Source organism: Bos grunniens, chromosome 20 (genome assembly GCF_055505025.1).
Source record: "Bos grunniens cultivar Pamir isolate PY7600 chromosome 20, Bosgru_T2T1.0, whole genome shotgun sequence".
Lineage (NCBI taxonomy): Eukaryota > Metazoa > Chordata > Mammalia > Artiodactyla > Bovidae > Bos > Bos grunniens.
The window spans coordinates 8887451-8905552 of NC_141184.1; the positions used below are offsets into that span (position 1 = coordinate 8887451).

Consider the following 18102-nt stretch of genomic DNA (forward strand, 5'->3'; position numbering starts at 1 on the left):
CCCTCATAACCTAAAGCCAAGGTCCCTCTTCCTGATGCCAACACACTTGGGGAGGTTAGGATTTCAACACAGGAAACAAACATGCAGCCCATAATAGCTCCTCTACGTGCTAAGAAGGGCAGTCCAAGGTGAGTTCTTCCCTTCCTTTCCCCAAGTCCTTTCCAAGCCTGAGAAATCATCTCTCCTCCAACAGAACTCCCCAGGGGCAAGGATACAGAGGAGATTCTGCTTCCCATGTCCCCAAGAACAAGATGCTCTCATGGGATGTCAGCTGTGAAGGCCAGGCCCAAGGTCATAGACCCCGTGACTTGGTACCATTCCTAAACACCACTCTAGGAGTGGGTGGGAGTTCCTGGGGGCTCGCCATCCCTCTAGGACACTCCAGACACACCTTCCAACCTCGTCAGCAGGCTTCCCCCCTCACCCCTCCTGTCTCCATCAGACTGCTGAGGTTGCAAATATCACAGCACCCACGTGAAAGCAGCTTAAGAACAACATGGGTTTATCACTTAACAAGGTAGCCTGAGGGCTTCCCTGGTGGCTCAGTGGTGAAGAATCTGTCTGCCAATTCAGGAGACACGGTTTGATCCCTGGGTCAGGAAGATCCCCTGGAGGGGGAAATGGCAATCCACTCCAGTATTCCTGCCTGGGAAATCCCAAGGACAGAGGAGCCTGGAGGGCTACAGTTCATAGGATCACAAGAGTCAGACAGGACTCAGCAACTCAACAACAACACGCTACAGCCCCAGTGGGGGACAAGACACACTACACAACCAAGGGATGTGCTTCTGGTCTGTCCGCTCTTCTGTCGAGACTTAAGGAGACTCCTGCCGTACATTCTGCATACTCTGCCATACGCTCTGACGAATGTCCACAATATCCCACCCTCTCACCCCAGACACACTCGCTTCTTGTTACACCATCACACCGCTTACGTCTTCCAGAAAATTCATACATGGTAACATTCACTCACCTGTTTGTCTCTCTTCTAGAACATAAACCCCGTAAGATCTGGGGATTTGCATGTCACTCACCATTGAATCAGAGAAGTTTATTACACAGTAGACAGTCAATAAGCATTTGTTGAATGAATGATTCCCCACTTGCTGCTCATGAAAGTGAAGATTATCAAACTGATCATATTTTTATCAGTTTAGTTAAAAATGCTAACCATCTCATTTGATCAAACCTCTCTTAACATGGTTTGGTGTTCGGGTTTCAGGTGTAATATTACTGGGAGTTTAACTCCTTTCTGTGATACACGGGGATTGTGCGAGCCAACAGTCAATATTCATTTTTCAGATATGTGAGGTTTATCTACTAATATTCAAAGGTTTTCCTTGACGTGTCTTTAATCTAAATCAGTTAAATCTCTTCTCACAAATGAGAAATATTAAATAAATGGCTGCTTTCATAAAATAAAGAGGTGACCAGCAGAAATAATCTGCAGCTTCTGTGAACAAGCTTTTCTTTAGTGTCTGAAATAATAAACACCACTTACAGGCCTCAGACTCCGTGCTGAGAGTTCTACAGATCGGTCTCCAGCCCCCTGTTCAGCATACCACTATCCAAATGACAGTGATGCTCAGGAAACCAAGGCCCAGCCACTTGGACAAGGCCCTGCTGCTGCTGAATTGGGGCTCTGAAGCCAGGTCTGCCTTCGCAAAGTTCAGGATGGTTTATTTCACTACCAAATCATACCAACTATTCCACCACAGCATGTATCTTCTCTGAATACCATAGTTCATCAAATCTGAGACTCTGCCAACAGTGGCTGACATACAACTGTGCCATGAAGCGCCACACTGCCAATTAGGTTACAAAACACCATCAATTGGAAGGTATGTCACAATTCAAAAATGTTAAAATGTGTATGTATGTACACAGATTTACACACACATATATATCTTAGATTGCCAAAATACAGTAACCCAACAGCCTTGGAAGAAGTTATTCCAAAAAAAGTGTTATAAAATATAACACTTCTCTAAACCTTTAGAAAACTAATCTTGTCCTCAAGCACAGAAAGAAAGGAAAAAAAAGATAAATCTAAAGTATGAATAAAGTTATAGGAAACAGCAAGTTGCATTTACAACACATTCCCTCTTTAAAAATTACTTCTTGTCATCTGTGGCGTCAAATCACATCCTTGACAATGTGCAGAGCTGCTAGTGTCTTTCCCAGCCATCAACGTGAGCAGAGCCTACTCGAATCTTCTCACATCCAAGTAGCACAGTTGTTAGCATACACCGTGAAAGGGGGCTTTTCATCTACCTGCTGGCCTCAACTTCTGCTTATTTTCTCCAAAAGTCAGGGAAAGTAATTGTCATTTCTCATTCCACAGCGGTGAGAAATGTAATCTCTGCTGAAGACACAGCCTTAAAGTCTCTAGAAGATCAAAGACTCCAACACCTCAGAAAACTCTGGGTAGAGCCTGTACGGGAACAACCGACAAGAAGTGCACAGATCTTCAGGGCCTCCCATCTCCTCCCCTGAAAGAGCGCGCGTCGTAGGCCCACACGGTGTCTATCCCCTCCCCCGTGACCTGTGCCGGGGTCCAGTGCGGGAAGGGGAACCGGCAAGCAATGACCCGAGCGTCGTCCTGAAGCTCAAGCTCGAGCTTCTTCTCCAACTGCGCCATCTGTGGAGAATGACAGCCATCATTTCAGGGAGTGGGGATCACAGGAAGGGGGGGGTCACAGAAGGGGGGGGTCACAGGAAGGGGGGACACAGGAAGGGGGGTCACAGGAAGGGCCCTTCAGTGTCCTTCTGTACTGTCTCCCTGAAAATATCTGCGCCAGATTATTGACTGTAAAACAGAGCACTCCTGGGCGACAAGCCACCAAAATACAGAAGTCACGTGAACCACCATTTTAAAACTATTTTCTATCATCAAATATAAAATCTGTCATTTTTAGCAAATGTGTATCACAGATTTCCACTTTCCTAACTAAAGAAACATGGAATTAGACCATGAAAAAAAATACACATTCTACCAAATTGAAATATGATCAAACATTCCACAATTCTTTTAAAAAGATATCCATAATATCCCAATAATTAATTTCTTTATAGTCAACATAATTTACGAAAAGTAAAATTCTGTTACGTATCACTTACACATAACTTTATAAGTAATCTATTTGTGAGGAAAGAGTTTTATTGTTTACTAAAAGTACTGACACTGTGATTATATTAGCAAATTAACAGCTGCTTAAAATTTTATCTTCAGGTCCTAAAAATATATTACCAGCTTCACCTCTTAAATATATTTTTCTCTATTTTTTAATTATTTTCAAATAATTTCACCTCTACAGAAAGGGTACAAGAATAGAGCAAGAACACTGCTGTACTCCTGCACCCGGGCTCACCAGTTTCCAGTTTGTCACAGCTGCTTTATCTGACTTGCTCTTCGCCCCCCTCTCTCAGAACACTTTTTCTAAACCATCTGAGAACACGCTGCCCACAACATGCCCCTTTACTCCCTGGTACTTCAGTGTTTTCTGAGAAAGAGCCTCAGCACAGTTATCAAATTCAGGAAACTTAACACTGTATCCCAACAACAATCATCCCAACAGCACCCGATCAAATGCCCTAGGAATGTCCTCCACACACTCCCCTAGTCCAGGGTCGCGCAGTGCACAGAGTTGTAATGGTTCCTTGGTTTCCTTGAATCTGGAACAATCTCTCGCCTTTCTTTGTCTGTCATGACAATAACCTCCTTTAAGAACACAGGCCAGTCGACTTGAAGCAGTTGATCAAATATATACTCCTGTATATGGTCAATGATTGTAATGGTGTAACTCTAAATACGGGAAGATACAAGAGGGAGTTTTGCCCGGACCATGAAAGATTGAGTAAGACAGCTGGTCCAGAGCCCTCTGGTTACTGCTGATAGACCTAGTCCAGTAAGAGCACACTGAGTGATCTGTCTGCAAAATCTTCGCTGGCCCTTGGAACGAGCCTTCCTAGCATCGTCAGATGAAATGGTCACGAAATGCTGCCCAAAGGACAGTCGAATTTATGACCATGAGTAGGCCCTGTTGACTGCAAACTGGCATTTGCCATCTACCTCTACAAGGGTTAAATCACATGCTGCTGCAGCTGCTGACCGCCAACATCCCCTGAAAGGAGTTCAGGGTGGACAGCAGAAAGGCATTCTGTGCTTGGGAAAAACTGACAGGAAATGCCTTCAGAGACAGGTGTCTTCAGGAGCTGATTTCATGAGCCCAATTCTTGCACCTCCTCATATCTAAAAAAGCACAAAAATCCTTCGTGGTGATGACTGTCTCTTGTGACCAGCAGAAACCTTCTGCAAAAAAGCCTATGTGCTTGACTGTAAGTATTCCTCCTTCACCAAAATCACATAAATACTACCCTATCCCTCTGCCTCTTTGGAGCAGTTTCTCAGAGCTATCTGAGGGGCTGTCTCCCAGGCTACAGTCCTCATTTTGCCCCCAAATAAAATTTTAACTCAAAAAAGAAGCACACGGGCGAGTCCCCCTGGTGCCTGCTTGTGATGAGCGGCATGTGCGTCCGTGGCAACGACCCAGCACAGGGGTTGTGAACTTCACACACTCGACAGTCCTGACCCCGTGGGGTCCTTCTGCTTTGAGGGTAACACACCACTCGGCTAAGGAGGCATCTCAGCGTCTCCACACTGTGGTTACTATTCCTCCTTCAAAATGAACAAGATACTGTGGGCAGACACCCTGAAAAGATGTAAATGTCGTTACTCGTCTAACTGGCCCCCACTGAGTGCTCCATCTTGATGACTGCCTGAGTCAATTTCACTACCCAGGTTGAAAGCAGCAACTTGCCAGACCCATCCTTTCTTTCAGATCAATAGTCAGAATCTCAAGGAAGAGCGTTCCCCTCACTGTCTCCATCACTGCAAGCATGAACTCCTGGATTCATCAACGGGTTACGATCCGCTGTCGTCCTCATTTCTTCTAATGCTCAAGTTGTCCGGTTTGTCATCCGGAGCCCCTCAAGCTGGCTTCTCTCCTGTGCATGTGCCCCAACCAAACCTTCTGAGCACTTCCTCACATTCACACTCGACTATATGTTCCAGGCTTTCACATCTTCCCTTCCCAGGCCCGGGATCAGCCACTTCTCAAACGTTCCTGGTTCCTCTGAGAAGCGATGTTTAGAAACCAAGACCTGTGCAAAAGCTACTCTCTTTAAAAGTAATCAAGCAGGACTTCCGTGGTGGCTCAGGTCCAGCAAGGCTTTGGCCCCTTCCCGGATGATCTCAGTCCCCCCTTGGCTTCAGCTCCTGGGCACGGATGCCTCAACAAGCCCCCTACCTTGAGCCCACACCTCCGGGCATCAGCCATTGCCCACTTGACATGCCTACATGTGTCAACCCACATGTGTCCCAGACTGAACGTGCCAGATAGGACTCTGCCTGCCCATCCAGGGGACACGGGTTTTGATCCCTGGTCCAGGAAGATTCCACAGGCCACAGAGCAACTACGCCCACGCACCACAACTACCGCGCCTGTGAGCTGTAACAGCTGGAGCTTGCGCACCTGGAGCCTGTGCTCACAACAGGGGAAGGCAGTGCAAGGAGAAGCCTGTGCGCGCCAACTAGGGAGCAGCCCGCTGGCCGCAACTAGAGAAGCCCAAGCACAGCAGTGGGGGCCCGGCACAGACAGACATTAATTAAAGTGATCTGTTAAAGTAAGATGAGCAAATTTTCTATGACAGTTTGATTCCTCACCTGTGTCTTTAAAAAGCAGTTTGGGAAAAAACTCCTCTACATGACCTGTGGCTGGAGTGAGCCAAACTTCTGATTCTTTATTAGAATCAATACTGAGGTAACAATGAATAAATTCCACTAAGGATGGAATATTTTTATTCTTATAACAGCTAGTAAAAGATTACTCTTTATTTTGTGTGTGTGTGTATAATAAAGTTTTATTGAAGTATAAAGGAGATAGAGAAAGCTTTTGACATAGGCATCAGAAGGGGACAGAAAGAGTACCCCTCTGCTAGTCTTCAGCTGGATGTTATATAGTCAGTAGACAAGTGAAGTCGCTCAGTCGTGTCTGACTCTTTACGACCCGCGGACTGTAGCCCACCAGGCTCCTCTGTCCATGGGATTCTCCAGGCAAGAATACTGGAGTGGGTTGCCATTTCCTTCTCCAAAAAGATAACTCTTTTACAAAAAAAAAAAAAGCAAAAATTTTGTTCCTTGAGGGAAAAATTAAAGAAGCAAAGAATAAGACAATATGTGTTTTTCCAAAATGTCAGGGGTTTCTTATGCTAATTTTGTTCATAAAAAAGACAACTGTAAATTTATTCAGATTACTATTCTTTTCTCTTTTACAGACCTTTTATTTCCAAATGACTGTCATATGCTAAGTCAAGATAAACCTATGAATGAAAGGCTCTATTTCAATCATAAGAAATTAACGGACTAAATTACACATAAATATGCAACAACCTGGGTCTTGATATCTTACACAAAGAGAAGCCGTGATGTGTCATCTCTGCCTAATCAAACTCAAAGTAATTCATACAATTATGCGTTTCAAAGTGACATGAACTCATCCTATTTTAATTACCTCTTCAAAACTTGAAACATAAGCTGAAACCAGCTAAAGGCACAAGACAACAGCCAGGTCCGTCCGTAGCTCTGAGCCACTGGGTCACTCCACCTCCCTTTTCTCCGCCCCAACTCCTCTGTGTCCTTTGCTGGGGGCCGCGCATGTGTTTGAGGCCAGGGCTCAGGTCCAGCAAGGCTTTGGCCCCTCCCTGGGTGATCTCAGCCCCCTACGGCTTCAGCTCCTGGGCGCTGATGCCCCACAAGCCCCCTACCTTGAGCCCAGACCTCCGGGCACGGCCCGCCTGACATGCCTACACGTGTCACCCCACACGTGTCCCAGACTGTGTGTGTCATGAGGAATTCCTGATCCCCCCACCCTACCCCTACCCAGTCTGCCTACAGCTTCCCAGCTCAGCAGACTCCAGCAGCTCAGGTCAGGCACTTGGGGGGGCCCCCCACTGGATCTGCCAGCTCACCCTGTTGTTCCTGTACTCATCGAGCATCCAGAGTCTCACCACCTGTCACCAGCTTCTCCACCCTGGCACTGGCTTCCCCCACTGATGGCCTGGATGCCCGCAAGAGCTCAGACCCGTCTCCCAGCATCTCCCCCACCCTCTGCTCCCCACGGCAGGCCCTGTCTTTCCCACCTGGACCCCATAACTCTCCCCCGCCACCCCTGCTCACCCCCTCCCACCACGACCACCCCCTCGCTGCTTCTGGACCCACAGGCACACACCCCTCAGCACCTTTCCTTTCGCGGTGGCTGTTCCTCGACCTGGAGCGCTCTTCCAGATATGGCCGCACGGCTGCCCCTCACTTCCAATGTCCCATCTTCGAAGACAGTCTCCCTCTCCCGCTTTGGTGAGCCCACAGCACTGACCCCCTTACTGTACCACACAGTCCTCGCTGCCGTCTCACTGAATACCTGCTCTCCCAACTAGCACGCAAATACCTTGGGGCAGGGATGTTTCCTTTTTTCTCTTTATTCACTGAAGTACTTGAACAGGGTCTGATGCTTAGTGGACCCTGAGTAAACACTTGTTTAATGAATGACTGAATGCAGGATTCATGGTCATGAATCCTGTTTCTTTATCAGAACACTATGACACTATTTTCACTCATGGATTCATAACAGAATTCGTAACTAAAATTAAATGAGTCATCCTTTGAAGTTATGAAACTTAATAGCCCACGGGCAGAGTGTACTTAACGCGCATGTTTACACCATATTCATCCATTCGTTTAACAAACGTTTCCTAGGTGATCACTCTGAGCCAGGAGCTGGGAGTCTGGCAGAGCTCAACAGGTCTGCCCTGTTCCTGAGCTCACAGTGCAGTGCACACAGCCAATGCCACCAAAGCCATCACATGAGCAGAAGTGCAGTCACATGTCCACAGGGAAGGGAACAAGCTTTAGAAATCGTGGTGTCGGGGCTCATCACACAGGGCAACCAAGGATGGCTTCTTGGAGGAAGAGACATCTGACCTGAGTGGTCAGCAAACGTTTGCTAACCAGGCCCAGAGTTGGGGGCACTGGAGTCTTGGGGAGGATACAGCCCCACACAGTGTGGTCCAGGAGCCAAGAGGAGGGCAGGGCCAGTGCGCAGAGAGCTGGGGGCAGCCAGGTACCAAGGCCAGATGGAAGGCTGGGCCTTATCATCACTGGTTTAAAGCACAATGAAGTCACCGGACGGTTTGCAACAAGGACGCGACCAATCTGTCCCACCCTCCTGGCAGCTAAGTTCACGGTGAACGTGAGAGTCTTTCGGTCCTGTCCGACTCTTCGTGACCCCATGGACTGCACAGTCCATTGAATTCTCCAGGCCAGAATACTGCAATGGGTAGCTGTTTCCTTCTCCAGGGGATCTTCCCAATCCCGGGATCGAACCCAGGTCTCCCACATTGCAGGCAGTTTTTACCAACTAAGCCACAAGGGAAGCCCAAGAATACTGGAGCGGATAGCCTATCCCTTCTCCAGCACATCTTCCTGAGCCAGGAATTGAACCGGGGTCTCCTGCATTGCAGGCGGATTCTTTACCGATTGAGCTATGAGGGAAGCCCCAGATATTAAACTGCTAAGGACAGATACTACACTCGATCTTAGCCAAAAGGCCGAGAAGCGATCTCCCATCCAGGCACTGGTTTACGAGGTCCACTGGCACTCTCACTCCTGCTACCCTGGACACACACACATGACACAGGCTCAGGCCACTGTAAGCCAAGCGCTGCTGCGCTAAACTGTGAAGAACCACCAGTCTGGCACCGGAAATGCAAGGCTGTAAGGGACCGCCAGTCCGGCACCGGAAATGCAGAGCTGTGAGGGATGACCAGTCCAGCAGCAGCAGGAGAGGGAGGCCACGTAACACCAGGGTCTCGCCCTCTGACACTCCCAATGCCGCCTCCGGCTTCTCACGGCCCACGTGCGCCCCAGTGGCCACAGGAAACCCTGCCATGCTGGCTCTGTCCAGCCACCAAGCCCCTACTGGGACACCGGCTAGTGAGTGGAGAAGTAAAATATGTTCTAACAGGAGACGGCATAATGAGCCCAGACAGCCTAAAAGAATTTCCCAGGACCCTAAGGACCCCAAGGGCTGACCTGGCAGCCCCTGGCAGCCCCCTCCCTCCTCTCACTGTTTCCATGCAGGCAAGGCCTGGGGAGGGCGGAAAACAGGGACCTCCACCAGGGAAACCGAGCCTCTCAGACCCACCGAGGCCATCTGAGCCTCAGCACCCTGCTCCGTCCCCCTGCGTGGAGGACTCCAAGTTGGCTGAATCCCTCTCGTGCCAGGAGACGTGGGCACTTTGTGCATTTCAGCTGCTTCCTTCTTCCTGAGAATGGTGAAATGCTGCAAGTGCCTTATTTAAGGTTTCTCTGTGTACAGAAGAATGGCTCATAATCACAAAAGTATTTATCAAAATAACACTCTTCCCTTGGGTGAACAGTTCCCAAAACTGACTACACTTCAAATGTGGTGAGAAGCCCAAGGAGCTGGAGCCAGGAGAAGGCCAGTGCTGCCCCCTACTGGGACAGCACCTCAGGGCCTCTCAAGACAGCGCAAAACATGTCAGCTTTCTATTTGTATAAAGCATGGATTTTAAATTAAGGTTCTTTGCCTCAAAATGCCAATTATCCCAAAAGAATGCTCAAACTTCACAATAAGTAGGGAAAAAAACCATCAGATTCCATAGCAATTCTGATACCAAATACGTTTTTAGGTGTTTTTTTTAATGATCAGAGATCATGCCTTTCTACTTCTTTTCATTTTTATAACAAAAGTATAGACAACCAGGTTTCATCTTCATGTTAGGCTTGCTGAGAATTATGAACATACAGAATCCTATCACTTTCAAGAGTATTTAACAAAAGCACTTCTAAATACTTTTTTTAAAAAATAGAGAAAAATGCATTTTATGGAAAACTCTAATAGAAAAAAATTTCTCCAGCATGAGATATCTTAAGGAAAAATTAAGATATGAATAAGAAAGCATAACAACAAAAAAAGTCCATTTTTAAAAAAATAAAAACCGTATCACTTACTTAGTGGCATTTTGGCAAACAACCGAAATCTGCCAGGATTACTATGCCTACAATTATAGAGCTTGAAAAGTGGAGGAGGATTTCTTTCTACAGTCAGTAAACCAACAATTACAACGAAAGCCTCGCATTCTGGTCATCTTTCCAAAGGCTAAATTTTGGACCATTTGCAGTCCAATGCTGCAGCATTTTTACTTTCCAAAGTACAGAGTCAGAATTCAATACAAATCAGCCAACTGAGGTCAACAGAAACTACTCAAGGCTTGTGTGTGCATGCTAAGTCGCTTCAGTTGTGTCCAACTCTTTGTGACTCCATGGACAATAAATTGCCACACTCCTCTGTCCACAGAATTCCCCGAACAAAAATAATGGAGCGGGTAGTCGTTCTCTTCTCTAGGGGATCTTCCCAACCCAGGGATTGAACCCATGTCTCCCGCATTGCACACACATTCTTTACCACTGAGCCATCAGGGAAGTCCCCTCCCGTTAACTTTCCCAAGTGATTTCAGCTGGATATAATAAGTGAGCAACTGTGAAAACCCACATTAGACACCAGGAGCTCATAAAGCAGTTTTCAGACTCAAATTGTTAGGGCTTAGGTAGATCACTGAGACCTTCATCTAAAGCAGAACTTTTAAACGACAAGACTGAATCTTTTATGATTAAACTATCAAGGCCCTCAAGTACTTTGTTAAACCAATGATCTGTCATTCTGCACACAGGGGAGCAGGCCAGAAGCCCCCTCCTAACCTAGAAAAAGACACTTGGGTGGCAGGAAGGGCATACTCACCATCTGGGGCACACCAAAGATAACAACATTTGAGTACTGCGAAAAAGTGACCTGAAGAGAAGGGAGAAAACAATTCATAGATTAATTCTGGAAAGTCAAACATCAGCTTAAGCTTTATTTCGGAATGAATAGCAATTTCCCATTTCAAAAAATAGTTGGTTTTCCAGAAAGAGACTCACAGACTTAGAAAACGAACTTCTGGTTGCCACCGGGGAGGGACAGTTAGGGAGTTTGGGATGGACGTGTACCTAGTGCTATATTTAAAGTGGATATCCAACAAGGACCTACTGTGTTGCACAAGGACTTCTGCTCAATGTTACGTGGCAGCCTGGATGGGAGGGGAGTCTGGAGGGAAATGGACACATGTCTATGTATGACTGAGTCCCTCTGCTGTCCACCTGAAACTATCACAACATTGTTAATCGGCCATGGTTGTTATTCAGTAGCTAAGCTGTCTGACTCTTTGTGACCCCCTGGACTGCAGCATGCCTGTCCTTCACTACCTCCCAGAGTTTGCTCAAATTCATGTCCATGGGGTTGGTGATGCCAACCAACCATCTCATCCTGTGTTGCCCCCTTGTCTTCTGGCCTTCAGTCTTTTCCAGCATATATACCCCAATACAAAATAGAAAGTTCAGAAAAATAGTGGGTTGTCACAAACAGTGGCCCTTTTTAAGATTTCCCGTATTAATACTTTCACCCGTGTTAGCACATCTGTTAGTTTTCCAGAAGTTTCCACAGAAGCTATCCCAGCTCATCCTCACAGCCACTCCACACAGGGCCACCCAGATTGATGGTCAGAAAAGCAGGGACTCACCAGTGACCACCAGTGGTCACCCTGGTAGACTGGGCCATCTGCACCCCGGCCCACTTTCTACTCTGCTCTACACAAAACAAGCTTAGCAAGAACTCGAGGTTTTTCAGAACCACCTGTTTCTCCTATGGAGTCATCCTTAGAATTCTGGTCCCCCTCCTCTTCTCTAAAACACTTAAGTAAAAATGGCAATAAAATGGTCTTTAGTTGGAAAACTGGGGGGAAAAGTGCTTCGCCAGTCAAAATTCTTATTACCCAATAAAAGTTTTATTTACTCTCTAGAGAGATCATTTACGTATATATGGAATAAAAAACAATGCAAACAAAACTCAAGTGAATTTTTATAAGCTACTGATGACACTATTACAAAGGAAAATTCTTATTTAAGAAAAAGCATTTTATGGAGCATTCCTAAAGCAAAATTACCAGGCACTTTTTAGAAAACAAGTAAACTTGGAAATATCTTATACTTTTTGAAGATGCAAAGGAGCATCACAGCACGGTTGGCGGGTCCTTTCCTTTCTCCTGCACTACTTCTGTCTCTCCCTAGGTATATATACACATACACACATGTACCCACACACACTCACATTAGCGTGCACACACTCACATACACACACACACATAAACACACATACAAACTCAGACGCACAGTCTCAAACACACTCAGACACACATATTCATATGCGCATATAAATACACTCACACACACAAAACTATTTACCAAGAATGACATTAACAAGTTAATGCCTATATGACAATGTACAAGACTTACAAATGAGATAAAAAAATCTTTATCACTGCATAATAAAGAGAAATGAGAACATTTTAAATTGAGTAAATAAAGCCTTAGAAGTCACATGACCTGTAAAGTTATAAACCTTAAGTTTCTACTCTAACGTAGGGCTGATTTGTAAAATCTATCAATTTAAAAGCTGTTCACATTTCATAATGCCGAAATATACACTTCAACTCTCTATTTTAATTCAGTTTTCAGTCATACTAATCAAAAATCATAAAGTTTGGGGGTGGAGTGCTCTAGCATGTCCTCGGCTGTACGTACCTTCCACAAGTCTGAGATGTAAAATCTGGCAGATGCCTGCACCCCTTCCCGCCGAGCGCGGTACCTGGAGTACCAGACGAGCCAGGGGTTCAACTCATAACCCACAGCTGTGAACCCTTCCTTTGCAGCTGCGATCACCTGCGGGGAGAGGTTGTGCTCAAGATCAGAAAAAGACATGAAAACTCCCTACTTCTGTTGTTACTGTTGTTGAGTCCCTACATCATGTCCAACTTTTTGCAAACCCATGGACGCTGGCCTGCCAGGCTCCTCTGTCCCTGGGATTTTCCAGGCAAGAATACTGGAGTGGGTCACCCTTTCCTCCTCCAAGGGATCTTCCCAACCCAGGGACTGAACCCACAAGCAGCAGAATTAATTCAATACGAACTACAGGGTTTTACAGAAAATTATTCAATACTAATGGAAGACTGAAATTTTTTTTCCCCAAAATGCTGATTTTTTTTCTCCCTAGGAGTCACCCTTGGAAAAAAATGTAAAATAGTCAAACTACGTGACTTAACATGTTTCTGTTGGCCTAAGTTTTTTAATGAACAATTTCATAATCATCAGTCAATTGTTGCTTTTTACCAGACATCCAGAGCACTTTCCCCTTTAAGAACAATTAATCTGAGAAAAATAAATTCCAAAGTCCTGCTGAAGGACTCAGTAGTTCAGCCAAGAAAACACAAAATTAAATGAATACTTTATTAGGCTATCAATTTAACAAGGCTTTGCATAAGCCTCCTAAGAAATGTGAAACAGAAATTTTAAAACATAAAACCCCAAAAAACGTAAACCTTAAAACGTCTTCGAGTAACTCACAATACGTCCGTCACCACTACCGATGTCCACCAGGGCTCCTCTCCTGCATTCCAACATTTTCACAACGTTTTCGATCTGTTTCGTAGTGGCGGGTACAAATGGCAAACAAATTCTTCGGAGGGCTGGTGTTACAAATGGTGTGGCCACAGCATACACAGCCACCAGCGTCCCCCCAACAATGCCAGTAAATAAGACCCCCCAACTGCTTTTCTTCAAACTGTTGGCTTCAAGACTTGCAGGTGGAACACATTCTGATGGCCTTCCTTCTTCAAGTGTTGCTAGGTGTGTCCCTGGGTTGAGAGCAGGAAAAGATTTATGAAACATCAAATCAGAAATCCAACAAATAAACTCGTGCTTTTTAAAGGCTAATTTTGCTCATTACAATTAGAATTACAAATGTAGAATTCCACAATGAGTTCTAGAGCCTATCAACTAGAGTGTTTAACAGAAAATTATTCAATACTAATGGGAGACTGAAATCTTTTCTTTCCAACATACTGATTTTCCCCCTAGCAGTCATCCCCAGAAAACAACGTGTTCAAATCTATTTATGAATCAGTATCCAGTATGAATCAGTACCCATGGCATCACCGACTCAATGGACATGAGCTTGAACAAACTCCAGGAGATAATGACGGACAGGGGAGTCCGCTGTTCTGCAGTTCATGGGGTCACAAAGACTCGGACACGACTTAGCAACTAAACAACAATCCATTAATACAAATATTAACCATGTACTCTGTACTTTTGTGGTTCAGAACAAAACTCCATAATAAGCATAAAAATGTCTAATCATTATCCTATTTCAAATAGGAAGAAAGTATTCTACATCAAAATTGGTCAGGCATCAAAAATCCAGTGGTACAAATTCAATTCTGAAGTTAACAGAGGAGACAAAATTTTACTAAAAATCTTAGTCATGGTAATAAGGAGATATTTAAGGCAGATTGTAAAGGACAAAAATATACTCATTTCAGTGCTATCACAGTACAGAACAAAACAAACTCCAATCACTGATTACCGAGGGAATAAATGGTACCTTAAACATCCTCCTGAGTTTTATGCTTCAGAATGGATTCGTAATAGGATCTCACATTTTTTTTTTTTTTTTTAAATTTGACGCGGGAGGGCGGCCTCCCGGGACCGCGCGGAGCCCCGACCAGGAGAGCGGTAGGGCGCGCCGGCCCCCGAGCTCGGGCGAGGCCGCCCGCGCGGCGCAGTGCCCCGCAAAGCCCCGCGTGGACCGCGCGGACGCGCCACAGGCCGAGCCGTTCACCGGATCTCACATTTTTTACGATGAAATTTGAAATTAATTCTGAAATGGATTAATGATGGGCACAGCACAGAGGGTAAGGGCACAGATGCAGAGCCTACCGAGGTCGGACCCTGGCTCCACTCCTTACTAACAGCTGTGACCCTTCACCTCTCGGAACCTCAGTCTCCTCATCTGTAAAGTGGGGATCACGGGATCATTGTGAGGATGAGACAAGGGGATACAGGAAGAGCATGCACAACAGCGCGCAGCACTGAACCCCACGGGAACGAGACCACCCTGCCCTGAACCAGCTCTCGATCTAGCTGAGGCGCTAAAACCAAAACCACAGGAATCTGTAGACAAACAGAGTAAGAGGAAGGGGCACAGAATAGTCTCATCATTTGAAGACGTTTCTGTTCAAAAGGTCACTGTGTTTAGTCTCCTACTGCTGTGATAAGAAATTACCATAAACTAGGCCGGTTAAAAACGATACACACTTATTAAAAGCACAGTTCTGGAGGTCAGATTCTGAAACAGGGTGGGCGTACCTGTCCCTTCTGGAAGCCCTGGGGTAGGACGGGCTGCCCGCACTCCTCGGCCAGTGGCCCCAGGCCAGTCCAGCCACCGGCTCCACAAGACACCTCCTCTGACACCCCTGCTCCCCTCTCCTTCTTAAAAAAGGAATCCTTTCCTTGGGAGTACACTGGGCCACCCAGACAGGCCAGGATAAGCCTCCCATCTTGAAGTCCTTCACTCAACCACATCCGGCCAGTGGCTCAGGCAGCATCCTCACAGGTGCTGGGATTAAGAGATGGACTTCTGCTTACCATCCCAGTGTGTGCATGCTCACCGAGCCATATCTAACTCTTTGCGACCCCATGGACTGCAGTCCACCAGGCTCCTCGATCCATGGAATTTTCCAGGCAAGAATACTGGAGTAGATGCCATTTCCTCCTCCAGGGGATCTTCCCGACCCAGGGATCGAACCCGCATCTCCTGCATTGGCAGGCGGGCTCTTTACCCGAGCCACCCAGAGAAGCCCATGAGATGTGGTAATGTGTCACAACTGAAGTGAGGCCCAAACGTGGACACAGGACACACCGGAAGCCCACGGCTGACCCACCTCAGCATCTCCCGCTCAGCGTGGCTTTGTTATTGAAGGCTGAGGTCTCCTAAAGTGAGTTTTACAACTGGTGTCATGGCAGAAGACCAACTCAGAAACAGTAACAGAAGTCTACTCGTGCTGCCAGTGATGGAGGTGAAAGTTCAGAAAAATGATGGTGTTTGATAGAAAGCAGGAGTTTTAAGTACATTCTCATTCATACTTTTCAGCATTGCGCAGAGGAACTTAACATGCCAACGGAAGATTTGCTTTCTTTTTTTAAAGGCAGGCACATCTGCCTTGCCTCGTATGAAAAAGTCCTTCTGCAGGTGTTTCAACTGTAGAGGACAGTGATCAGAAAGATCTCACATAGCTCTGGAGTCTCAGAACTTAAGAGTTGTGTAGCACGAGATGAGTTGCTGGGGCTTTCCTAGTAGCTCAGTTGGTAAAGAATCTGCCTGCAGTGCAGGAGACCCGGGTTCGATTCCTGGATTGGGAAGATCCCCTGAAGAAGGAAATGGCAACCCACTCCAGTACTCTTGCCTGGAGCATCCCATGGACACAGGAGCCTGGTGGGCTACAGTCCATGGGGTCACAAAGAGTTGGAGATGACTGAGCGACTGAGCACTCAGTAAGCATGGGCCTCCACAGTCACAAGAGCCAATTCCTTAAATCCATCACCAGTCAAATTTAGAATTTCTTCATTACTTCCATAGGATGAACCCTTACGCTTCAGCCATTACCCTCATCCTCCCCGCCCCCTCTAGCCCTAAGCAAACACAAATCTTTGTCTCTAAAGAAAGCAGACTTTCCTGCTGTATAATACTGGGAGCTCAACTCGATACTCGGTACTCTCGGTACTCGAGACAACCTACAAGGGTGGGATGGGATGGGGCGGGGTGTGAAGTTCAAGAGGAAGGGGACATACATATGTCTGACTCTTTGCGACCCCATGGTCTATAGAGTCCATGGAATTCTCCAGGCCAGAATACTGGAGTAAGTAGCCTTTGCCTTCTCCAGGAGATCCTCCCAACCCAGGGATCGAACCCAGGCCTCCCGCATTGCAGGCGAATTCTTTACCAGCTGAGGCTGGAAACCCACAACAAATCAATTTAAGCCTACAAATGATTAGGTCGTAATCAGCACTCGTTAGAAAAAAGCAGCTGGAGGGATTCAGAGGACCTGGGACTTCGCTAGGGTTGCCAGAAAAAAACTTTCAGAAGCAGCACAACTCCGGGCTTCAGGGGGTGGAAATTCAGTGCAAGGCCAGGGCCATTTTCTTCTTAGGAGCTGCGTAACTCTGGGCTAGTTACCGAAGTATCAGTGCAATATTAAACACAGCTTGCCAAAGGTCAGGCACGGTTCTCCCTGAACCCGTAAAGAGAGACGCTATTACTCCGAGAAGGCAATGGCACCCCACTCCAGTCCACTCCAGTACTCTTGCCTGGAAAATCCCAAGGACGGAGGAGCCTGGAAAGCTGCAGTCCATGGGGTCGCACGACTAAGCGACTTCACTTTCACTTTTCACTTTCATGCACTGGAGGAGATGGCAGCCCACTCCAGTGTTCTTGCCTGGAGAATCCCAGGGACGGGGGAGCCTGGTGAGCTGCTGTCTATGGGGTCGCACAGTCGGATGACACGACTGAAGTGACTTAGCAGCAGCAGTGTTATTACTGCCATTGCTGCAGACAGGTCACTTCCCCAAAGACGCAGCTAGAAAAAGAAGCGGAGCTGTGATTCCCCAACCGGGACAGCGGGACTCCAGGGCCCACATCTCGGAATATCGTGCCAAACTGAGTTATTCGCCGTAAGGCGCTAGAGAACAGCTCCGGGCGGTCAGAAACCAGGGCCAAACACAAGCACGCACCGCAGGCGCGAGCACTGAGCACCGAACGCCAGGCCGCGAGCCCGGAAACCGGCCCCGCGGATCCCCGCCCCGCCGCGTCCAACTCGGACGGGCTGCTTTGGGGACTAACCGCGAGTCCCACGCCGGGACCGACGCCGCGCCCGCGCCCCAAAAGAGCCCGCCGCCCCCGGCGGGCCTCACCTCCTCCTCCATCCATCGCGAGATTTCCGGCAGTTAGAAAACCGGAAGTGGACTCTACCACCTTCCCAGAGCCGGGAGAGGAACGAGGGAGAAAATAATGTTCTAAGTAAATGAGCTCCTCGTTG

General features: G+C 46.9%; 1 protein-coding gene and 1 pseudogene across 42 annotated transcripts in view; both read right to left on the reverse strand.

The window, feature by feature from the left end:
• ATPSCKMT (ATP synthase c subunit lysine N-methyltransferase) overlaps positions 1-18005 on the reverse strand; it is an 88328-nt gene extending 70323 nt beyond the window's left edge. For 22 of the 42 annotated variants that reach the window (XR_015148607.1, XR_015148606.1, XR_015148612.1 and 19 more), the window contains exons 1-4: positions 17798-18005; positions 13574-13863; positions 12755-12892; positions 10878-10928 (exon numbers count right to left, since the gene is read on the reverse strand). Coding sequence is in view for 32 of the 42 variants with exons in the window: in XM_086361191.1 (XP_086217317.1) it covers positions 10878-10928; positions 12755-12892; positions 13574-13863; positions 17798-17993 (675 nt within the window). In the remaining 10 variants the exon portion in view is untranslated. Of the gene's footprint in view, positions 1-1036; positions 2642-10877; positions 10929-12754; positions 12893-13573; positions 13864-15376 lie in introns of those variants that run through there. The other 20 variants (XR_015148614.1, XR_015148613.1, XR_015148615.1 and 17 more) reach the window with 7 other exon arrangements.
• On the reverse strand, positions 8577-8676 carry LOC147350077 (U2 spliceosomal RNA; annotated as a pseudogene).
• Positions 18006-18102: the final 97 nt, after the last annotated feature.